Here is a 16,980-nt window from a genome sequence, read left to right on the forward strand (position 1 = left end):
TAAATAGTTTAAAGTGTTATTTTTAACTAGGTTTGCTACAATTACTTCACTTCAGTGCAATCCCCATCGACGAGTTACAATCCTAAAATTTCTCATGGAATAGACAGATCAACGGCCTAATTAAACCAGTCACAGAGAGTTCCTCTATAAAGGAAGAAAGGTGATATGCTGATAACACCACCTTTTCTGCCTTGAAGTGGTTGCATTTGGAGAAGCAAGACTTGGCTTTAACTGTGCTGTAAAACCCCTCTAATGAAACAGAGGCATTTTCACTACAGTTCTGAGGACAAGGGTCTGACAAAACCAGTTGATGTGGGTCTAAGTTTCAACAACATTTGAAAATGAATAGGTAATACAAGTTTAAAGAAAGAAAGAGCAGTCCTAGACCTAACTCAGGTGATTTTCATCCAGTTCATCACAGTAGATGCACTGGCTCCAACTTTTCAGTTTCATACAAAATTTGCAGAACTTACAAGGAAACAGCTGAAAGTTACAGCAAACCAGAAGATCTCAAATACAAACTTCACTTCAGAAGAATATCCGTATCTCATATCATATATGAGGTGGGAAAATAGGTAAGAAAAATCAGCATAAGAAATGGGTCATGTGATGATAGAACTCTGAAAATCCAGCTACCACTGAAGCAACTGGGCTTTATGCTGGTAGATTTCCAGAAAGAACTTCCAAAATCAGTCAGCTAGGTAGGAACATGTAAGACCTTCTGATTCAAGCCCATGCCAAGACAGTATCTGCAAAGTTGTGAAGTCAGATCCCGCCTAACTCTGAAAGTAAACCAAAAGGACAACAAATGGAAAATGGCCACATTTCGAGGTCTTAATTGGCCTGTGAGTGGACTGCAAGACATGAGAGTTCCCGAGAAAACTCAAGCTGTTGAACAAAAACCTCTTCAAAACCTGCTACTGTTTACCGCAGTACCCACTTTGGTCACAGCCAGATCTGACATTGCCAGGAATGATGGAGGCTTCACCTCCATGGGTGCAGGGCAGGGGAAAATTTATCTTGTGTATGCACTGTGATACATACCCTATCTGTACAGCTGTATCCATGTCACTTTGGTACCCAGCCAATTTCAGGCTGCCTTGTATTTACCCAGAAAATACATAGCTTTAATGCTATGACACAGATTATAAAGAAATTTGCTTCACTTGCGAAGCAGAGAAACAAGGTTGCCCTATCTCAGGCAGGAGATCAGATCAGCTCAAGTGGAACCGGACTGTTGTCATCAGACTCTAATTGAATGTCTGCAGCAACAGCTGGATGTCCTCACTCATGGAATCTGTTCGTTTTCTCTCGGCAGCAACTAATCCACAAGGTCTCATGGATCCTCATGTACCTTCAGTGCTGCTTTCACAAGTAATTTTCCAGAAGTTAAAGCAGGCTGTCCTTAGCAAAACACAGGTTCAACTCTCAGACCTTGATAAACTTGTGAAAGTTGTTTCCCTCAACCAGATACAGACCAAATTCTCAACTCCAATACAATCAGTTAAAATTTACCAATGTGGAGAACATTAACATCAGGCATAGAAACAATTTAAGAAATTCCGGAGAGGATGTAGGACTTTCAAAGAGCAAAATTCATTAGCCTGACACAAGCAGCTAGCTCCCTACTTGAAAACAGGATCAATTATATCTATGTTACTCATAACAGATGTTTGTCATGATCAACAGCTACTTGTAGCCACCTCAGGCAGTGCTATCACACTGCCTTCCCTAGTTAGCTGGAATGTTTTCAGAGTCTACAACCTGAATTTTTCTGCATCTGTGCACAAATTAATACCCATTTAACTAAATCGACTGGAAAAATGCATCTTCACCTACACTGGAGTACATAGGCAGGTCAACCAAGAAAAACAACTGCATCATTCTTACCTGATTGGTCAAATGGATACCTAGCACTGTCCTGTCTTCCCAAGAAAGGCCTACTGGCCTGAGATGCCTGCAGACTAGTCTGATAGAGGGATTCCAGTTCTGAGAGCTCCTGTTCTGTGTCTTGATTCCACTGTGGATGCAGGTGTACTGGGATCCTGCTCAAGTCATCTCCAACTGCTCTCTGATCAGAAAGGAGTGCACTCCTCCCAGGTACAGGAAGCCATTCAGTATTCTTATTAGCCTTCTGAGAACTGTAATACCTAGTAACATTATTCACCCAATGGTCCACAGGCATAGAGGCAACCACGCTACTAGCAGCTCCATCATCCACCTCTTTCATTCCTCCATCATGACAGTGCCTTTCCGTGTAGGGTACAGGGTCTGCTACATTCTGTCCACCTCTTCTACACAGTTCTTCACTGTGAGAACAAAAACTCATAGAAGCAACATGTTGGGCACTAAAACCCTTCAAAGAAACTACCCCGTCCCTAATATCCACAGTTGAGTGTAATTTTTCAGAAGATTGTTTTTTGTTTTCTTGGTTTTGATGGATTAGCTGTCTGTAAACGGAAGATGAATGGTTGGTGAAAGATTTTTGTGTTAACTTTGGAGACTTCTCATCCTGACACACTGCAGTAATCCAGTCTTTTTCACGAGTACCTTTTCCCTGGGAGACTGCATGCATTTTCTGAAACTGCTCTGCCAAGGAGCGAACATGTCCCTTTGTACTAAGAGCCTCGGATTTACAACCGTCTGCTGTGCCATATTCGCCCTGTGAGGGTAATAAAATCTCCTGGCTGTTTGCTCTGTAGTACTTATTTTTCTGCAAAGGATCCGAGGAGCACTGCTGTGTAGGGGATGAAGTTGCAGGGGTCATTGCATGATAGGCCCCTAAATGATCAATGCTGGGCCGCACCGGAGAGCTTGCAAGTTTGGAACAAAGACTGTGCTGGTTGTCCTTTTCAGGAGATGCTGCTTGTGGTGGATGTGGACAGGGAAACAGTGTAGGTAAAGACCCAGAGTTTACTGTGTTAGCCTTGGATTGGTACTGAGGTGTGAGAACAGGCATTATGTTATGAACCTCTTCTAACTTGCTGCTACCGCAGCAATCCCTATAGTCTTTTAGCCCTGTGGCTGTCGTGTCAGCAAATTCCCCACTCTTGTGGGCATCATTCTCAGTTCTTGCAGACCGCTCTGCCAACCCTTGCCTATAGGGAAAAGAGGGAACTTGGTCATGAAAATCAGCAGAAGCAGACTGGAAGTTTGGAGAGATCCTGTTGGATGGATTGCTTTCAGAAGGGGGCAAGGAGGAAGACTCTGGATATAATGATGAGTGCAATTCATGGCAGGAAGCAGGTGGGTGGAAGAAAGAACTGGACCCAAATTCCACTTCTTTGTTGGGTTCCAGTGGTACCTCCTGGCTCAGCAGTACTTGGAGCGGGCCAGTCTGTTCACTAAAACACACAGAAGAGTAAATGATTAGCAGTAGTCATTGCTTACGTTTATTCCTAGGGTACAGACCTTGCACTAGGTGACATAGAGCTCAACACACTTTGCTCACTGTATTCTGATAAAGACTTTGCATTAATTCACTAGACACATTCATGTTAGTCCTTTGCTTCTAACTTTGCTTTCCTACTCTAACAATCTAACTGAATCCATTCCATATTTTTAAGAGTATTTTGCTACAATTGGGCTCTATATGAAGTATACTCGTACAGCACCAGACAAACTTCAACCAGGTACACTGAGCATGTGAGTAGGGATACTGTAAGAAGAGTAAGAATAGCATTTATATAAAATAAAATAAAGTAACTGTTTTCAACAGTAACATCTTAGATATCTTTTAAAATACTTTGGACATGTTTGTGATCTGAACATGAACTGACAGTATTTCTTTAAGGTCCCCTCTCTCCAGGCAACTTCATGAAGAATGACTTGACAAATGGAAGAACAGCTTGAAATTTTTCTCATATCATTTTTATATTCCCATTTTTTGAGATATTTATCCAAAATGTTAAATGAAGTTCAAGCTAAATACATTGTATCATAAGCATACTTCTAGAAAATAATGTTCATACTTTTAAGTACCAATGTGAGGCAGTTATATTCTTGGGTCATACATGTCCCTAGCATTTTTCTGCATTTAGTTAGCATTTTAATATACAGACAGAACAAACAGTACTAAGTCCACCACCTATGAGAAAATGACAAGCTACATCAGTTCCAGCAGAAAACTTAAGGCACCTGTAAAATCACTGCTTTCTTTCCTCCTTGAGATGCATGGAATGAAAGTTATCATGAAGACCTAGTTAATGTGTGTAGCAATGGAATATTATTTGGGAAGAATTACAAACTTTGTACTGTCTACAATGTTATTTAAATCAAAGCTAGAGTACAGAACTCTGGCTACGAATAGAGTTTCTTTTTCTTTGAAATATTAACATTCAGTTGGATATAACTTTTTGCAAAAGTAACACTTTACACAGAACAGCAGTGAGTGAGTTCAGCATTAGCAAAACTAGTTAAGAAAGTGCCTTTCATTTTCTTGAATCTGCCAAAAAGCCTAATTTGAGCTCTGCATTTCTCCTGTAAGAGAGAATATAATGGACCCCTGATCGACAACAAGATCATCTTTCACTGCATGCAATTCAGGTACTGCAGGAAAAGAAAAGGATGTTTTGAATTATAGCCTGGCAGGTGTGCAAATTAACTGGGTTTGTATATAGTTGTACCCAGCATTTTACAGAAAGGAACAGAAAAAGGATTCCCATCTGAGATTTTATCTAAGCTTCTGGTAATATAACATGTAAGAAAGGGGAAGGAGAAAAAAGTAACAGTTCAAGAAATAGCCTAGAAATTGGATAGGGATGATCTAGTGCTAGGAGGGAATGGCATGGGAAGAAAGAAGGATTAAGCTGCATGCTAAAGAGGGTAGGAAGAAAGGATCAGTTATAGCAGAGAGTTAATTATGCTGTAGTTAAAGTCAGTATGGAAGAAAGAATCATGAAGAGACACTGAGGGCTGGTAAGCCAGGCTACAGGATGCTGGGAAGCACAGAGAGAAAATGAAGAATGATGGAGCAGTCAAGGTGAGAGGATCGGGATCTGGATTCAAGAGTTGTACCAGTGCACCACTACAGAAGTGGATTAGAAAGAAAAGATCAGTGTACTTGACAGTTTTCAAACTACAGAGCACTAAACACATGGGCTGGTGTTCCCAACATAAAAGCAACTATAGCAAAATTTTGACTGTAGTACAGTCTTTTACTGACTGAGTCCTGAAACTGCTCCCGATTATAAAGTCACATTTCATCCTAACGTATCCCCACTTTTTTATCCAGATTATTGTCTATTGTATTTTTCCCTTGGTGCATGAGACATCAATGCTGCCAGGCACTGACTGCTACAATTCTCTGTCACAGATCACATTTTGAACACATGCACATCGGACTATTTCTTAAAGACTGGAAAAAGGGTGGTGGGGAGTGGGAAAATGGAGTTATAAAATGACTGGTTTATAATAGGATTTACCCTAGAGAAGAAAGGAATAGGTGTAACACAGGTAGGACTTGGACTATCCGGGGAATAGACATAGTTTGCTATTTCTTTCAGACTGCACTGCTCACAGATGCAGCCCGGGTCCGTGCCCAGGCGAGGGACTCGCACTACCTTGTAGACTGGGCCATGGTGCCGCCCTGTGGTGGGTGGCAGGCCGGCGGAGGCAGCGGCTGCGGTGGCTGTTGGTGCTGCATGCGATCCTGGAGGCTCCGGGCTTTTCGGATACTGATTTGCAGCTTCTTATCGACTAGGGCTCTGCTGTGAGTGCTAGCGCTGGCATCATGCATGGCAAGTCTTAGTTTAGCTAAAATGCAAAAGAAAACATAGCAGAAAACAAACAGAAAAAAGGAATAAAATTCTAAAAGAAAAAAAAAAAAAGAAAAAAGATGCAGCAGGAACAAAAAACATGGACCATGCAAATACTGCCACAAAAGGATTCACAAGGATGCTACTGTTTCCATTAATGCACATTCAGCTTAGCCAGGTGTACAAACACATTAACCAAAACTAAACCAAAATAAAATAAAAACGATATCCTTGTTTTAGCCCAATTTCTCATCCCTTCACACAGGCTCTTTCCAGCCCTACTACAATGATGCTTCCTTCTGTCATGTACTCTTCTCCTGAATCCTCCATACCTGTGACTCCCTTTGTGTGCAGGAATAATCAGCTGGGATTTGAGATTCCTTGCTGGAATGAAAGCTAGGAGAATTGTCACCACAGCTGTATGCTGCACCCTTTATTCTGCAGTCCATAAAAGCCAATTTCTAAATGCAAACAGCACAGGAGCTACTCACCCTGTCTGCAGCCATTCTACACAGACAGAGGGGAGCATGGGGCGAGACAGCCAGCCAGTCATAATGGAAAAACACCAAAAATAAAATGAAATCACATAGCACACATTCTCAAAAGTCACAATGCATTTAAGCACTTCAATGTCCTAATGCTTTTTCTTTATGAAAGTTAAAGTACAGCATAGTTCACTTCTGCTAATCCAGAAGACTCAAGGCTGGGCTACCATTTTCTTCCTATCCTGCACCCTCCATGAAAAACAGGGCAGCTTAATGGCCTTGGCAATTTGGCCTGATGATGGGGAAAATCTGTGAAGACTGATGGCAAGGGGAACTACCTACCAGGTGCTTGCTGAAACACACCACTTAGCACCAAAAAGGGCATATCAGCACCCCAGTACTGTTACTACCTTAGCACTAGAGAGAACAACAAAATGAATGCAAACATGAAAAAACAGAGATGAAGAGGAACAGTACTAAAACCCCCAAATGGGAAAGCTTACAAAAATGAAAAATTCTGTCTACCTGCATGTTCCTAACTAGCAGCTGGATCCCCATATTACTACCTATTACTACTTAATGTGATGTAGCATTTCATACTCCACTCTGTATTAGTGAACAGTCAAAGCGCAGTAGCTCAGGCGGTTAAGGTTACTTACAGATAGCTTCGTTACAGAGAGCCAAAGCTGCAGCACAATCCCCCTTCTGCTCCTGATTCAGCGACTCTTCAAAGATTGAGTCTGCCTCCTGCATCGACTTCTCAAAGCCATCACTCCTCCCTGTAAATGGGCAGCACCCTTCATTTTGGTTTCATTCATTGCAGAGCTCTCACTTACCCTCATCCCATTTGTGATCACCAAATCCTTCCACACTCGGATTCTTGCAGAGGCTGCACGTATCCCAGACTGTACCACCTAACCTTCCCTAAGCAGAAGTACATCTGGAGCACCCTGATATGCTTGACATCCACACAGCAAAACAAGGCGAAATGGATTCTTTTCCCCTCAAATTTTCTTTAGTTGAGAGAGCTGTATGGGCTTCTTCTACTATTTTCAACTCTTTAAATCAGTATAAAAGGTGGTACAGACATATAACAGAGTCAGTTCAAATTACTTCTGTAAAGAAGGAATTAAACTAAATTTAAAATCTAAACCAAAATGTATCAGTTAAAGAAATAGAGCACATTAGGGTTTTTTCATTGTATGTTAAGTTGCCTGACAAAATCCACTGGTCTCTTCATCAAACTGGAAGTGAACTGAAACAACTAACATGTCTTGAGAAGAAAACTTGGAGCTGAGTGTGAACATAAATGCCTGCATGAAATACTTCTATAAACGAGTTTAGTGCATACACTTAACTGCTGTAAGTAACATACAGAATATAAAAACCTAACAGTCTTGCAACTTGAAAAACAAGGTGGTGGAAGCTGAGAAGAAAGGGACAACTGTCAAAAATTCCTTTTGCAACAATTTAGAAAACAGTGTTGGAGAAGGATGCATCATTTTGGACACAAAAAAGAAACTGCGTCCTGGCAGCATAACATCCATTTCTGAGAGGAATAAATGCCCAAACTATTTTGTGTCACTTATTAGGCATTGTGCAAATTATGCACTAAAATGTGAACATTCAAATGAGGCAGGGAAAACAGAAAATAAAATTTCACTTTTACTCTGTTTAAGGGCAGGTCTTTTTAATGGAGCATCTCTGTCATTGTGGTAGAGAACATGAGCACCTTTATCAGAATGCAATTATAAATTACATTCTCTCAATTTGCATAACACATGCTGTGGTCTGACCTGCTCCCCCCAACACTGTTGTGCACAGGTGTAAACACAAACTCTTTTACCACAAACCCCAAAGAACCTGCATTAAAAGCTGGTATTGGAGAGAGAAGTGAGAGTTGTTAGAGCAGTAAGTTAATCAAGCAGCACATTCAGTTTCAAAAATCAAGGCAACTGAGGCTTGCAATCAAGGACAGAATACTAAAGTTAGCTTTCTTTGCATGAATTTAGCAGTTTACTTGAGGGGAAAATGAGTCACAAGTGTTCTGGAGTTCTGCATACAAGCAAGCCTTCCAGGCAGTCCAGCAGTCTGTTAAGCTATTATATCTGACTGGGGTGGGGAAACACTTAAAAGGAATAAACAAAGACTTTCCTGTATCTCAAGTGGATGCATCTGAACTCCTCGAACATTCTACTAAATTCTTTTTTGATTAAGCAGTACTCTAGTTTACTTTCCTTTTAATAAAGAAAAGCTAAGCAATCTTTGCTTCCATCAACTAACAAAATAGATCAAAAAGAGGGGTAAAGTACTGGAGAATATGCTATTTTCTTTCATGCAGGAGAAGCAGAGAAGACAACATGCTCAGCAATAGAGGTTTACTTTTCAATTTTTAAATCACTGGCGTTTATGTTACAAAACTAAACACTACACTAATAGAAAAATATATCCATTTACTCTGGTACATCAGAATTCTTCTCCTGTTACCAGCAGGCCATAGTAGGACTGTAAAGGATAACTGTTGGTCAGCAAAAATTACACATATATTGCCAGTCAGACATGCTCATGGAGATCATACTGTTCAGCTGCCATTGGCACAGCGTCATTCTGCCTGCTGAGCAGCTGGCACGGCTGAAGAGCACAGCTGAGATTGTGTCCAGAACTGGCACTGCTGTAGGCTGTCCCTCTCCTTGAGGGGCAAACCAGCAACCTCAACTCTTTCCTACATCAGGTTGGAGGATGCAGCATGGGGATGCCAGGAGGCAGCACAGGATTGTTAGCAAACCACAGTAGGATTGCCCTGATCATACATACATTTGTTGGACCAGAGCCCAGGTGTTCACCCTTCTTGGCTCTGCTCACCCTCCAACAACACCCAGATAACTGCGCCAGCAGGTTTCAAGGTTCACTCCCCACTGGGTCAGTGCACTTTATCCCACCTTTCTCCTGAAATCTCTTACTGATGGAGGTTCAGGGCTAAAACAAAAGTATTACATGTGAATCTTTTCATGCTCCCTCTGCCCCAGCTGCATCCTTTCAATTAAACCTGTTCTGCTGCCATCTCCTGCCAGAAAGATGAGGAGTCAGGGAAAAGACAATCAAACTTAGTATTTGGTTTTTAATTTGTTTTTTAAATTTCTTTTTCCCTAGGAAATAGGCAACCTAAACCCAGCTCAGATTTTCAATTTGATCCAGCCAGAGTACTTGTCCCTGCACCTGTGCTGTGGGTGCCCAGCCAGGCAGGGAGAACACTGGAAAGCACAAGGGCAGGAACAAGCAGAATTGCTTAGGGCTACAAAGGTACTAAAATCAAGCAGAAACAGAACAATGGTTTATATGAACCACCCCTGCTTTGGGTGGAGCTGAGGTGCCTGAAAGCTACCAACAGCCTTGCTCATTCCAAGATGCTGGTTAAAGGCTAACAGCTAAATTTAGGTATCAATATTATTAACTTGAGTGTATACCACTGAAAATGGAAAAATGCAGATCTATTAAGAATATCTCTACATTACTGTGCCTTCTCATTGAAGAAGAAATTCGGTCAAAATACCAGTTTTTCAACTTTTTACAGGTTTGAAATAGACAGTATTTCAGTACCTGAAAAACTGTGATGGGGGGTAGATATGAGGAGAGACATACACACAATTAAAACAGGAAATTACATTCAAAGGTTCAAAAAACTTCAGCAGTACCATCTTGCAAAATATATTGCATTCAAAGGTTACCCTGATTCTGCAGCTCATCTAGATCCATGAACCTGCTGGGACGGGGATTAAAGCCCATTGCTGCCTCCATTTCCTTCTCTCTTTTTCTGCGTAACTCTTGCTCATGTGCTCTCCTTGCCACCTCTTCTTGCAATTCATCCAGCTCACTCTTTAAAGGGACAAAGATGTCTCCACCTTCAAAACAAACAAACCGACCAAACATTTTTGATAGCTACATCTCTTAAAGTATCCCTTAAAAGACAAGGAAATATTACTGGAGAAGAAAATTAACATTAGGTAATAAGAGTCTGAGACCACAGAATTGTAGAACATAAATTTTGTTTTGTTAAATTTTATTTATAAAACTCCACCCAATACAGTAGTGCTTCAAGCTCCCCTGTAGCACAGCCCATAGATTCACCGAAACAGCATATCAAACAGAGAGAATCATTGGAAGGAATAAGCCTAAGCTGATGACAAAACCTTGAGGCTTCTTACTGTGTTTATAATTTGTTAATAACGCTATGTCAAATTAGCCAGATCACTAGCTTGTGGAAATTAAATGGTTTCCAAATGAGATATTTTTTCTCCAACTGCATAAAGTGGACGAAAATGGGAGGAAGATAAAGCACCTCAATATCCTACACAACAGAAATCAAACAGTTTTAATTCTCAGTTCAACTTTTACTGGTATTCAGAAAGTGCCTCCCCTGCAACCTTTGCCGTTCCCTCCTTTCTGAAATAAAGTATTTGCTTAGAATGATACATAAGCAGAAAAGCTTAGCCTCAGCCCAAAGCTTGTAAAAAACATTCACAGTTCTGACAGTTTTGAATTTTGTATAGAATTACAAGCTTGTTTTCATGACCCCACTAAGTTATGAGTTATGTTCGGAAGGGTATTTTTGACTGACGGCAGAATACTGAGTTATAAGAAAGAACAGGAAAAATAGTTTTACCACTTAAGTCAGCACACAAAAGACATGCCAGAGCAACATGATCGAAGGAATATTCCAACAAATTTTTTTGAAATCCCCTTGGTAAATCTTATAATTATTTCTTATTCCATAAAATTGTTATGTTCCTCAAAGTTGCTTTTCCCTTTCCTTATAATTTCCCTGTGAACATAATTTCCTCGTGAACATAATTTCCCTGTAAATTTTCCCAGAAAGTAAAGAACAACTCTTGATATAATTTACCTTGCATAACCACTCCTACAAAGGGTATCTTACCATTTCCCATGGTGTGTGAGCTGTTTGTCCAGCTCCCAATTGATGAAGCTGACTCCACTTCCAAGATGCTGCTGCTGTGAGACTTCGGGATGTTACGCCAAGCAGGAACAAATCCACCTCCTCGCTTCACATGGACATCCCTCCAAGGAAAGAGTAATTATAGTTTACCATTTGACTAATCTCTCCAGGAGAAATTCTAACTACCTTTTTTGTATCCAAAACAAGCATATACTTGCATTTTAATTTCACTTTAAAAGAAGCCTACCATAAGAAAATACTGGGAGAAATATGGGAAAAGACAATTAACAAGGAGGACAGTAATTCTATTCTCCACCAGATTATGCCATTCATGTTAAAACTATGGTCCAGGAGTTGTTCAGAACACATTCTTACATATTCTGGCCATAAACAGTGCCAGTTTGTGGTTACCTGAAGCTTCCTAAGTCAAGGAAAGAAACACATTTTGCTGTCTATTTATTTTTACATACAAATATTTCAAGTATGTCTGAGAACAAACATTTCTATACAAGGCTATTGATTTCTCATTTTGTACAAGGTGTCTGTGAATCAATGGTTTAATTGAAACAAAAAAGACTATGAGCTAACAAAAGTACAAGCTTTTAAGTCACAGATTAAGGGTCTATTAGTCTATTATACATCTACTATTTTAGATGCATTGCTTTAGATCATATTTCTTGCTCACTTGAGCCCTGTTTTCTTCTCTTCTCACTAGCATTAAGTTATCAATATAGTGAGAAGAATAGGCTCCCATTTCCCTACTATTTCTCTCCTGCCCCAATAGAGCTGTATTTAAAACTAGGACCACTATATGTACACCATTATGTGACTACAAAAAAGAAATCAAGATTTCCATCATTCCAAACATGAATTTTGTTGAAATCTACCTGTGGGTGCTTGAGCTTTCAGACAAGGGCATGTCCAGACTAACTGGGCTGTTGCTGTTGCGCTCACTGCTTTCGTAGCCAGACTCCATCCTCTGGATTAGATGAGGGTGTTGATCCACCATATGGCGCTGGGTGCCTCGGCCCAGCACTCCACGCTTGTATCTGACATTTGACTGGCCTGACCTTGTTTCGTGAACAGTTTGTTCCTTCACCTCACTCTCAGTAAGTTCTTTACCTGTCAAGATAAAAGATATAGCTTGGTAGAAGACCTAAGCTTCAATGCCAGGAAAACATACATGTGCATTACCTTCTCAACTCTGCTTAAATCAGAAGCATCATCCTTAATTTTGTGTTAAACTTGCAATATTAAGCAAGAAAAATGCAATACTTTTACAGTTTTCCTAGCAATTTTAAGCAATAGCCTGTTCACAAATTTATCTTTGAATCTTTCCCTTTTAGTATAATTTGCCATATTCCCCCCAGGTAACAGTTAAGTCTGGAATGAAAATCCTTTCTTCCCCGCAATAATTTTTATTTGCACAAAATTATTTTACAGTTTATCTAATTGCATTTCCAATACTATGTCATTTATTTCAGATACTCTCATTTTTTACATTGTTTATTTTGCCATTTGTGATTTATAGTGGCTTATGTAGAGGATAGAAAAACTTGGGGGTTTTTTTGATTCTTTCCTTATACATTTCATGGTGTTTTTATTTAATTCTTTTTTGATTCCCTTCCTTCCCTGGAGGCGTGTTCTCTTCCCCTTCACCTTCCCTTCACATACTCCTTTATGCTTTCCATTTCTTTTCAACTGTCAAAACCAGCAAATTCTCCATGTACAAGCTGAATAGCTGTAAAATCTTTGTAGATAAATCATCACTGACTTCCAGGCTGTTATCTTCACAACAAGAACTCTGCACTGATATACAAGATAAGTTTCTGCACCATACTCTGAGCCATCAAGTAAAAATACCATGATGAACCAGAGTTAAAACCAGAGCAATACAAAAGTTCATGCCAAAGGACAAACTTTGGAGACTTAGTAATATAGCTTATATCCATTTAAGCAGGGTAGATGGTATTGTTTCCCTTAATTTTTCCTTAGGCAGGAAATGTAGCACACAGAAATCAAACAGAATTACCATACATGCAATATGAATACCCACACTGGATTTAGTCTTCACAGACATGACTCACCACTGACCTGAATTCTGCATTCAAAATTTTACTTCCTGCACATTGTGAAATAAATCTTCTCAAATTCTTACCTGCGTCTTCAGAGAAAGGGCTAAGCTGAGTGTAGCCACAATGTTTCCTCTTGTCTTTACTGAAGATGCTGTCTATATTCAGAGACTCTCTTTTGGGTCTCCATGTTGGCCGGTACCTGCCAGACGAACTGGATTTAGACTCACTGCTGGTACTCTCCACTTCCCAGTCTCGAGTGTGTGCAGTCAGGCTTTTTGAGGGTCGCGTTTCTGTCGGATCCACGCTATTCCCTCCGCGAGGGGCATTCTGGATGGACTGGGAAATCTGCTGTGGTCTGCTGTGGATCATATTGCTCACTGTCTCTTTAAATTCCCTCAGCCTGCTGGTGCTGCTGGATGGCTTGGGGGCAGTTCTGGGGGCTTGCTTCTCCTTCAAGGTTTCTCCTGCAGTTTGTACAGACAGCAAAAGCCACAAAAATAACTTCAATTAAACCAGCAGGCCTACTTGCAGCATCCTCATGCAGACTTTGAAAAGGCAATCCAAAACAACAAAATGATAATAAAAGAACCAACGCTCCACAAACAAACATCCAACCAAAACGGAACTAAACATCAAAAGGCAAAGAGAGGACTAAATAAAGACTAAGATGGAAGGAACAATGAGGGAAATGTATGTACACACTGAGAACATTAGAAACATTCAGAAAGATACTGATATTTAAAATAAAGATCTCTTGCCTTCACTGTGGTATCCTGATGACTGAGCCTCATCTCCTTTCCGCCTAGACCGGCTAGAACTCCTCTTGCGGTCTGCCAGCGAGCCCTTCTTTGAAACATGCCTCTGATTGCACTCACTGTCAGTCAGGTGGCCTGGAAGGAGGAAGAACACAGTAGAGATGACAAGAGTCTTCAGATCAAGTGTTCACTGTGCTAAGAGCAGCAGGACTCTTGCTCCTTAGGAACTGCAAACAATCCAACACTAACTGGCAAGTTCAGGTAAGTTTTTGTATCCCTAAGTTTTCAGTTTTGTCTTGGAGAGGATGTTCCGTTTTTAAGGTCATAAAAAAACAAGGCAGCCCCTCTGACAACTCTGGTTAATGACAGCTTATCCAAGGCCAAGAAAAAGGTTGACTCTGTTTTCTAATAGTCTAAGGACATCATTTTCTTGCTGTCAGTTTTAATGACCATGAAACTCCTGAAAACAGTTTGCCAGACATTACTCTGTTGAATAAAGACTCAAACACATGAGCGAGTTACCATCTAATAATAAATTACTGCACATCACCAGCTGCTCTGCACTAACTATTCATCTACACTCTCTTTGCCTGTAGCAAAGACTAAGTAATCTGAGTTAGCCTAGTCTACAGTGAAGAAGCCTCACTTGGCTCTCAAGGGCCAAGCCAGCTAATTCACATCTGCCACAAGCGAAGAGCACACGCACAAACCATGAACATGGATCAGCTGACACACAACTTTCCCTTACTACAGCTTATGTGTCTGAGTGCCAGTATTTTCTCTTGAACACAATTTACTCCCCATTTCCTCACATCAAACGGAAATTAAGACTATTTGACATCACAAGTTTTCTGTATTGCCTTTGCTTAAGTCTATGGTTCTCACACAGTCACAGTCCTAAACCTGCAAGCACAAACACACGCATGGCTTTACTCACGTGAGTAGTCCCAAGCAGAGATGCAGGATAAGAAGGGAATTTATGATAAGCTACAAAGACTTTTTTCTAGCCTTTATATCACAAACTTTTACTTGGCACAGGATGATAGGAAACAAAAATCCCTAATAGCAAATAGTCGTCTAAGAGCCCCCAGACTACATAGCTGGCCCTCCTGACCCTTCTCTCTGTTCTAGAGATTAGCATCAAAATCAGTAACATTAAAAGCAGATTTTACATATAAAATTGTACCTTCAACAATTTAAAAAAGTTCACTGCAACTACAATTGCTACAAAGACATTACAATAAATGAGTAGGAAAAAAATCCAAGCAATAAAAAGCAAGTTACACAAGGCTCACTTTTCTATCCATTTGCAAAGCAAAGAGTGATTTTGTGGCCAAATTTTTTTAGAAACAAGCAGATTACATTAAAGAAAAAAAATTAAGGAAGCAAAAGAGAAATGTTGGCAATAAAAATAAAAGATGTGTAGCATTTTGGTGACTGAACATAAATCTGTGCTTTGATGGATTTTTTTGTCCTTCACAGCATGGACTGTCACATATCTTTCAGGAACTCCAATAGCAGTATTATCCTTGTAGTGGCTCTCCTCAAGACAGAAGAGACTTACGTTTCACTTCAGCATGCACAACTTCTCTAGTTAAACATTCCAGCCTGATAGAGATTGCTTGGTTAGCATCCTTAACTACCATAAGAGAAACTGTTTGACAGGATTTAGTGCTATTAGCACTAGCTGAGGGTTTGCATTGAATAAAGTCCAGCTCAGTCTTTCAGAATGAGGGCTGCTAGCTTTGCATTAAGATTTTCTCCTCCTTTCAAAGACTTCAAATATTGTCCCATTGTCATCGGACATTAAATAGCCATGGAGGAGATGACAAGAATGAGAAGTCTGCAGGGCACAGGCTTTGTTGTCTTTACTTGGACACTCTGGAACAAAAACTAAATCCAGCATATAGCAATACAGGATATTAAATACAGGAATACAGGAATTAAAATCCCAAGAATATTATTAGCTAACACTTAACATTCACTTTTTAAAATTCACTAAAATAACAAGCCAGAACTTCTGAGTGCCTAATGGTACACTTAAAAGGTGTCTCTTGATGAACGTATCACTTAAATACCTCATCCTCCAGACTTGGGATGGCTTCACAAGCAAACAGCAATATTCAAAGGAAAAGACTGGTTTTGTAGGAGTTGTGCGTGTCTCTAAGAGCATGTTAGAGAACAAAATGAAACCAAATGGGTTAAGACAGAACACCCTCTAGTCCCTCCCTCTGGAATCTCAGTTGCATGAATAGGGCAGCCAGAATACGCACATTTTTCTCAGCAGCACAGATGGGTAGGAGCAAACAGAGGGCTTATGCAGCCACTCTTCTGCCCCATTCTGAAGTACCCAGGAGCCTGAGGTCATACAACCCAATGATGGTCCTTCCCCGGAGGACGATGTGGGATAGGGTCCATAATTTTCTGTGCTGGAGTAGTGGGTAAATGGCCATTAAATGAAGAATCCTGCTCTTGCCCAGAATGATTCAGTTGACAGGTCAGTGTGGATGGCTTCTTTATAGCCCCACGGATCACCATTTGATGAGAGAGCAGTTGTATTAGTTGGCAGACTGACTTTTTTTTTGGAAAGGTAATGGGTAGGTAAAAGAAAAGGGAAATGCCCAGACAAGTAGCTAGCAAAGGGGACAGACTGACCATAGCTAAGGCTGAATCAGGGAAGATAAGGACAACTGAATTTAGGTGGAGAAATGGGCTAAGCTGAAGGGAATAACACAGGATAGAATCAACAGGAGAAAAAAGAAAAAGAAAAGGACAAAGTCACTTAAAATGACAGAACAAAAGGTTACATGCTGAACTTCATGCTTACATGTTTGCGACCATCCCCCTTACTCTCGTTTTCTGCCAACTTATGCATGGCACATTTTGCAGGAAGGAACCTAATCCAATAAACTCTATGCCATTTTTGCAGACTATTTAAGTAGTTTACAACTAGATCTT

At 40.4% G+C, this 16,980-nt stretch overlaps 1 protein-coding gene across 3 annotated transcripts in view; it reads right to left on the bottom strand.

The window, feature by feature from the left end:
- The window catches only part of USP54 (ubiquitin specific peptidase 54), a 46,997-nt gene that overhangs the window by 5,597 nt on the left and 24,420 nt on the right, over positions 1-16,980 (bottom strand). The window contains exons 11-18 of one of the 3 annotated variants that reach the window (XM_066324044.1): positions 14,026-14,157; positions 13,351-13,731; positions 12,080-12,314; positions 11,175-11,314; positions 9,967-10,140; positions 6,901-7,020; positions 5,562-5,754; positions 1,891-3,344 (exon numbers count right to left, since the gene is read on the bottom strand). In XM_066324044.1, coding sequence (XP_066180141.1) covers positions 1,891-3,344; positions 5,562-5,754; positions 6,901-7,020; positions 9,967-10,140; positions 11,175-11,314; positions 12,080-12,314; positions 13,351-13,731; positions 14,026-14,157 — 2,829 coding nt within the window. Of the gene's footprint in view, positions 1-1,890; positions 3,345-5,561; positions 5,755-6,900; positions 7,021-9,966; positions 10,141-11,174; positions 11,315-12,079; positions 12,315-13,350; positions 13,732-14,025; positions 14,158-16,980 lie in introns of those variants that run through there. The other 2 variants (XM_066324045.1, XM_066324046.1) reach the window with 2 other exon arrangements.

The sequence above is a fragment of the Sylvia atricapilla genome, chromosome 8, assembly GCF_009819655.1.
Source record: "Sylvia atricapilla isolate bSylAtr1 chromosome 8, bSylAtr1.pri, whole genome shotgun sequence".
Taxonomy (NCBI): Eukaryota; Metazoa; Chordata; class Aves; order Passeriformes; family Sylviidae; genus Sylvia; species Sylvia atricapilla.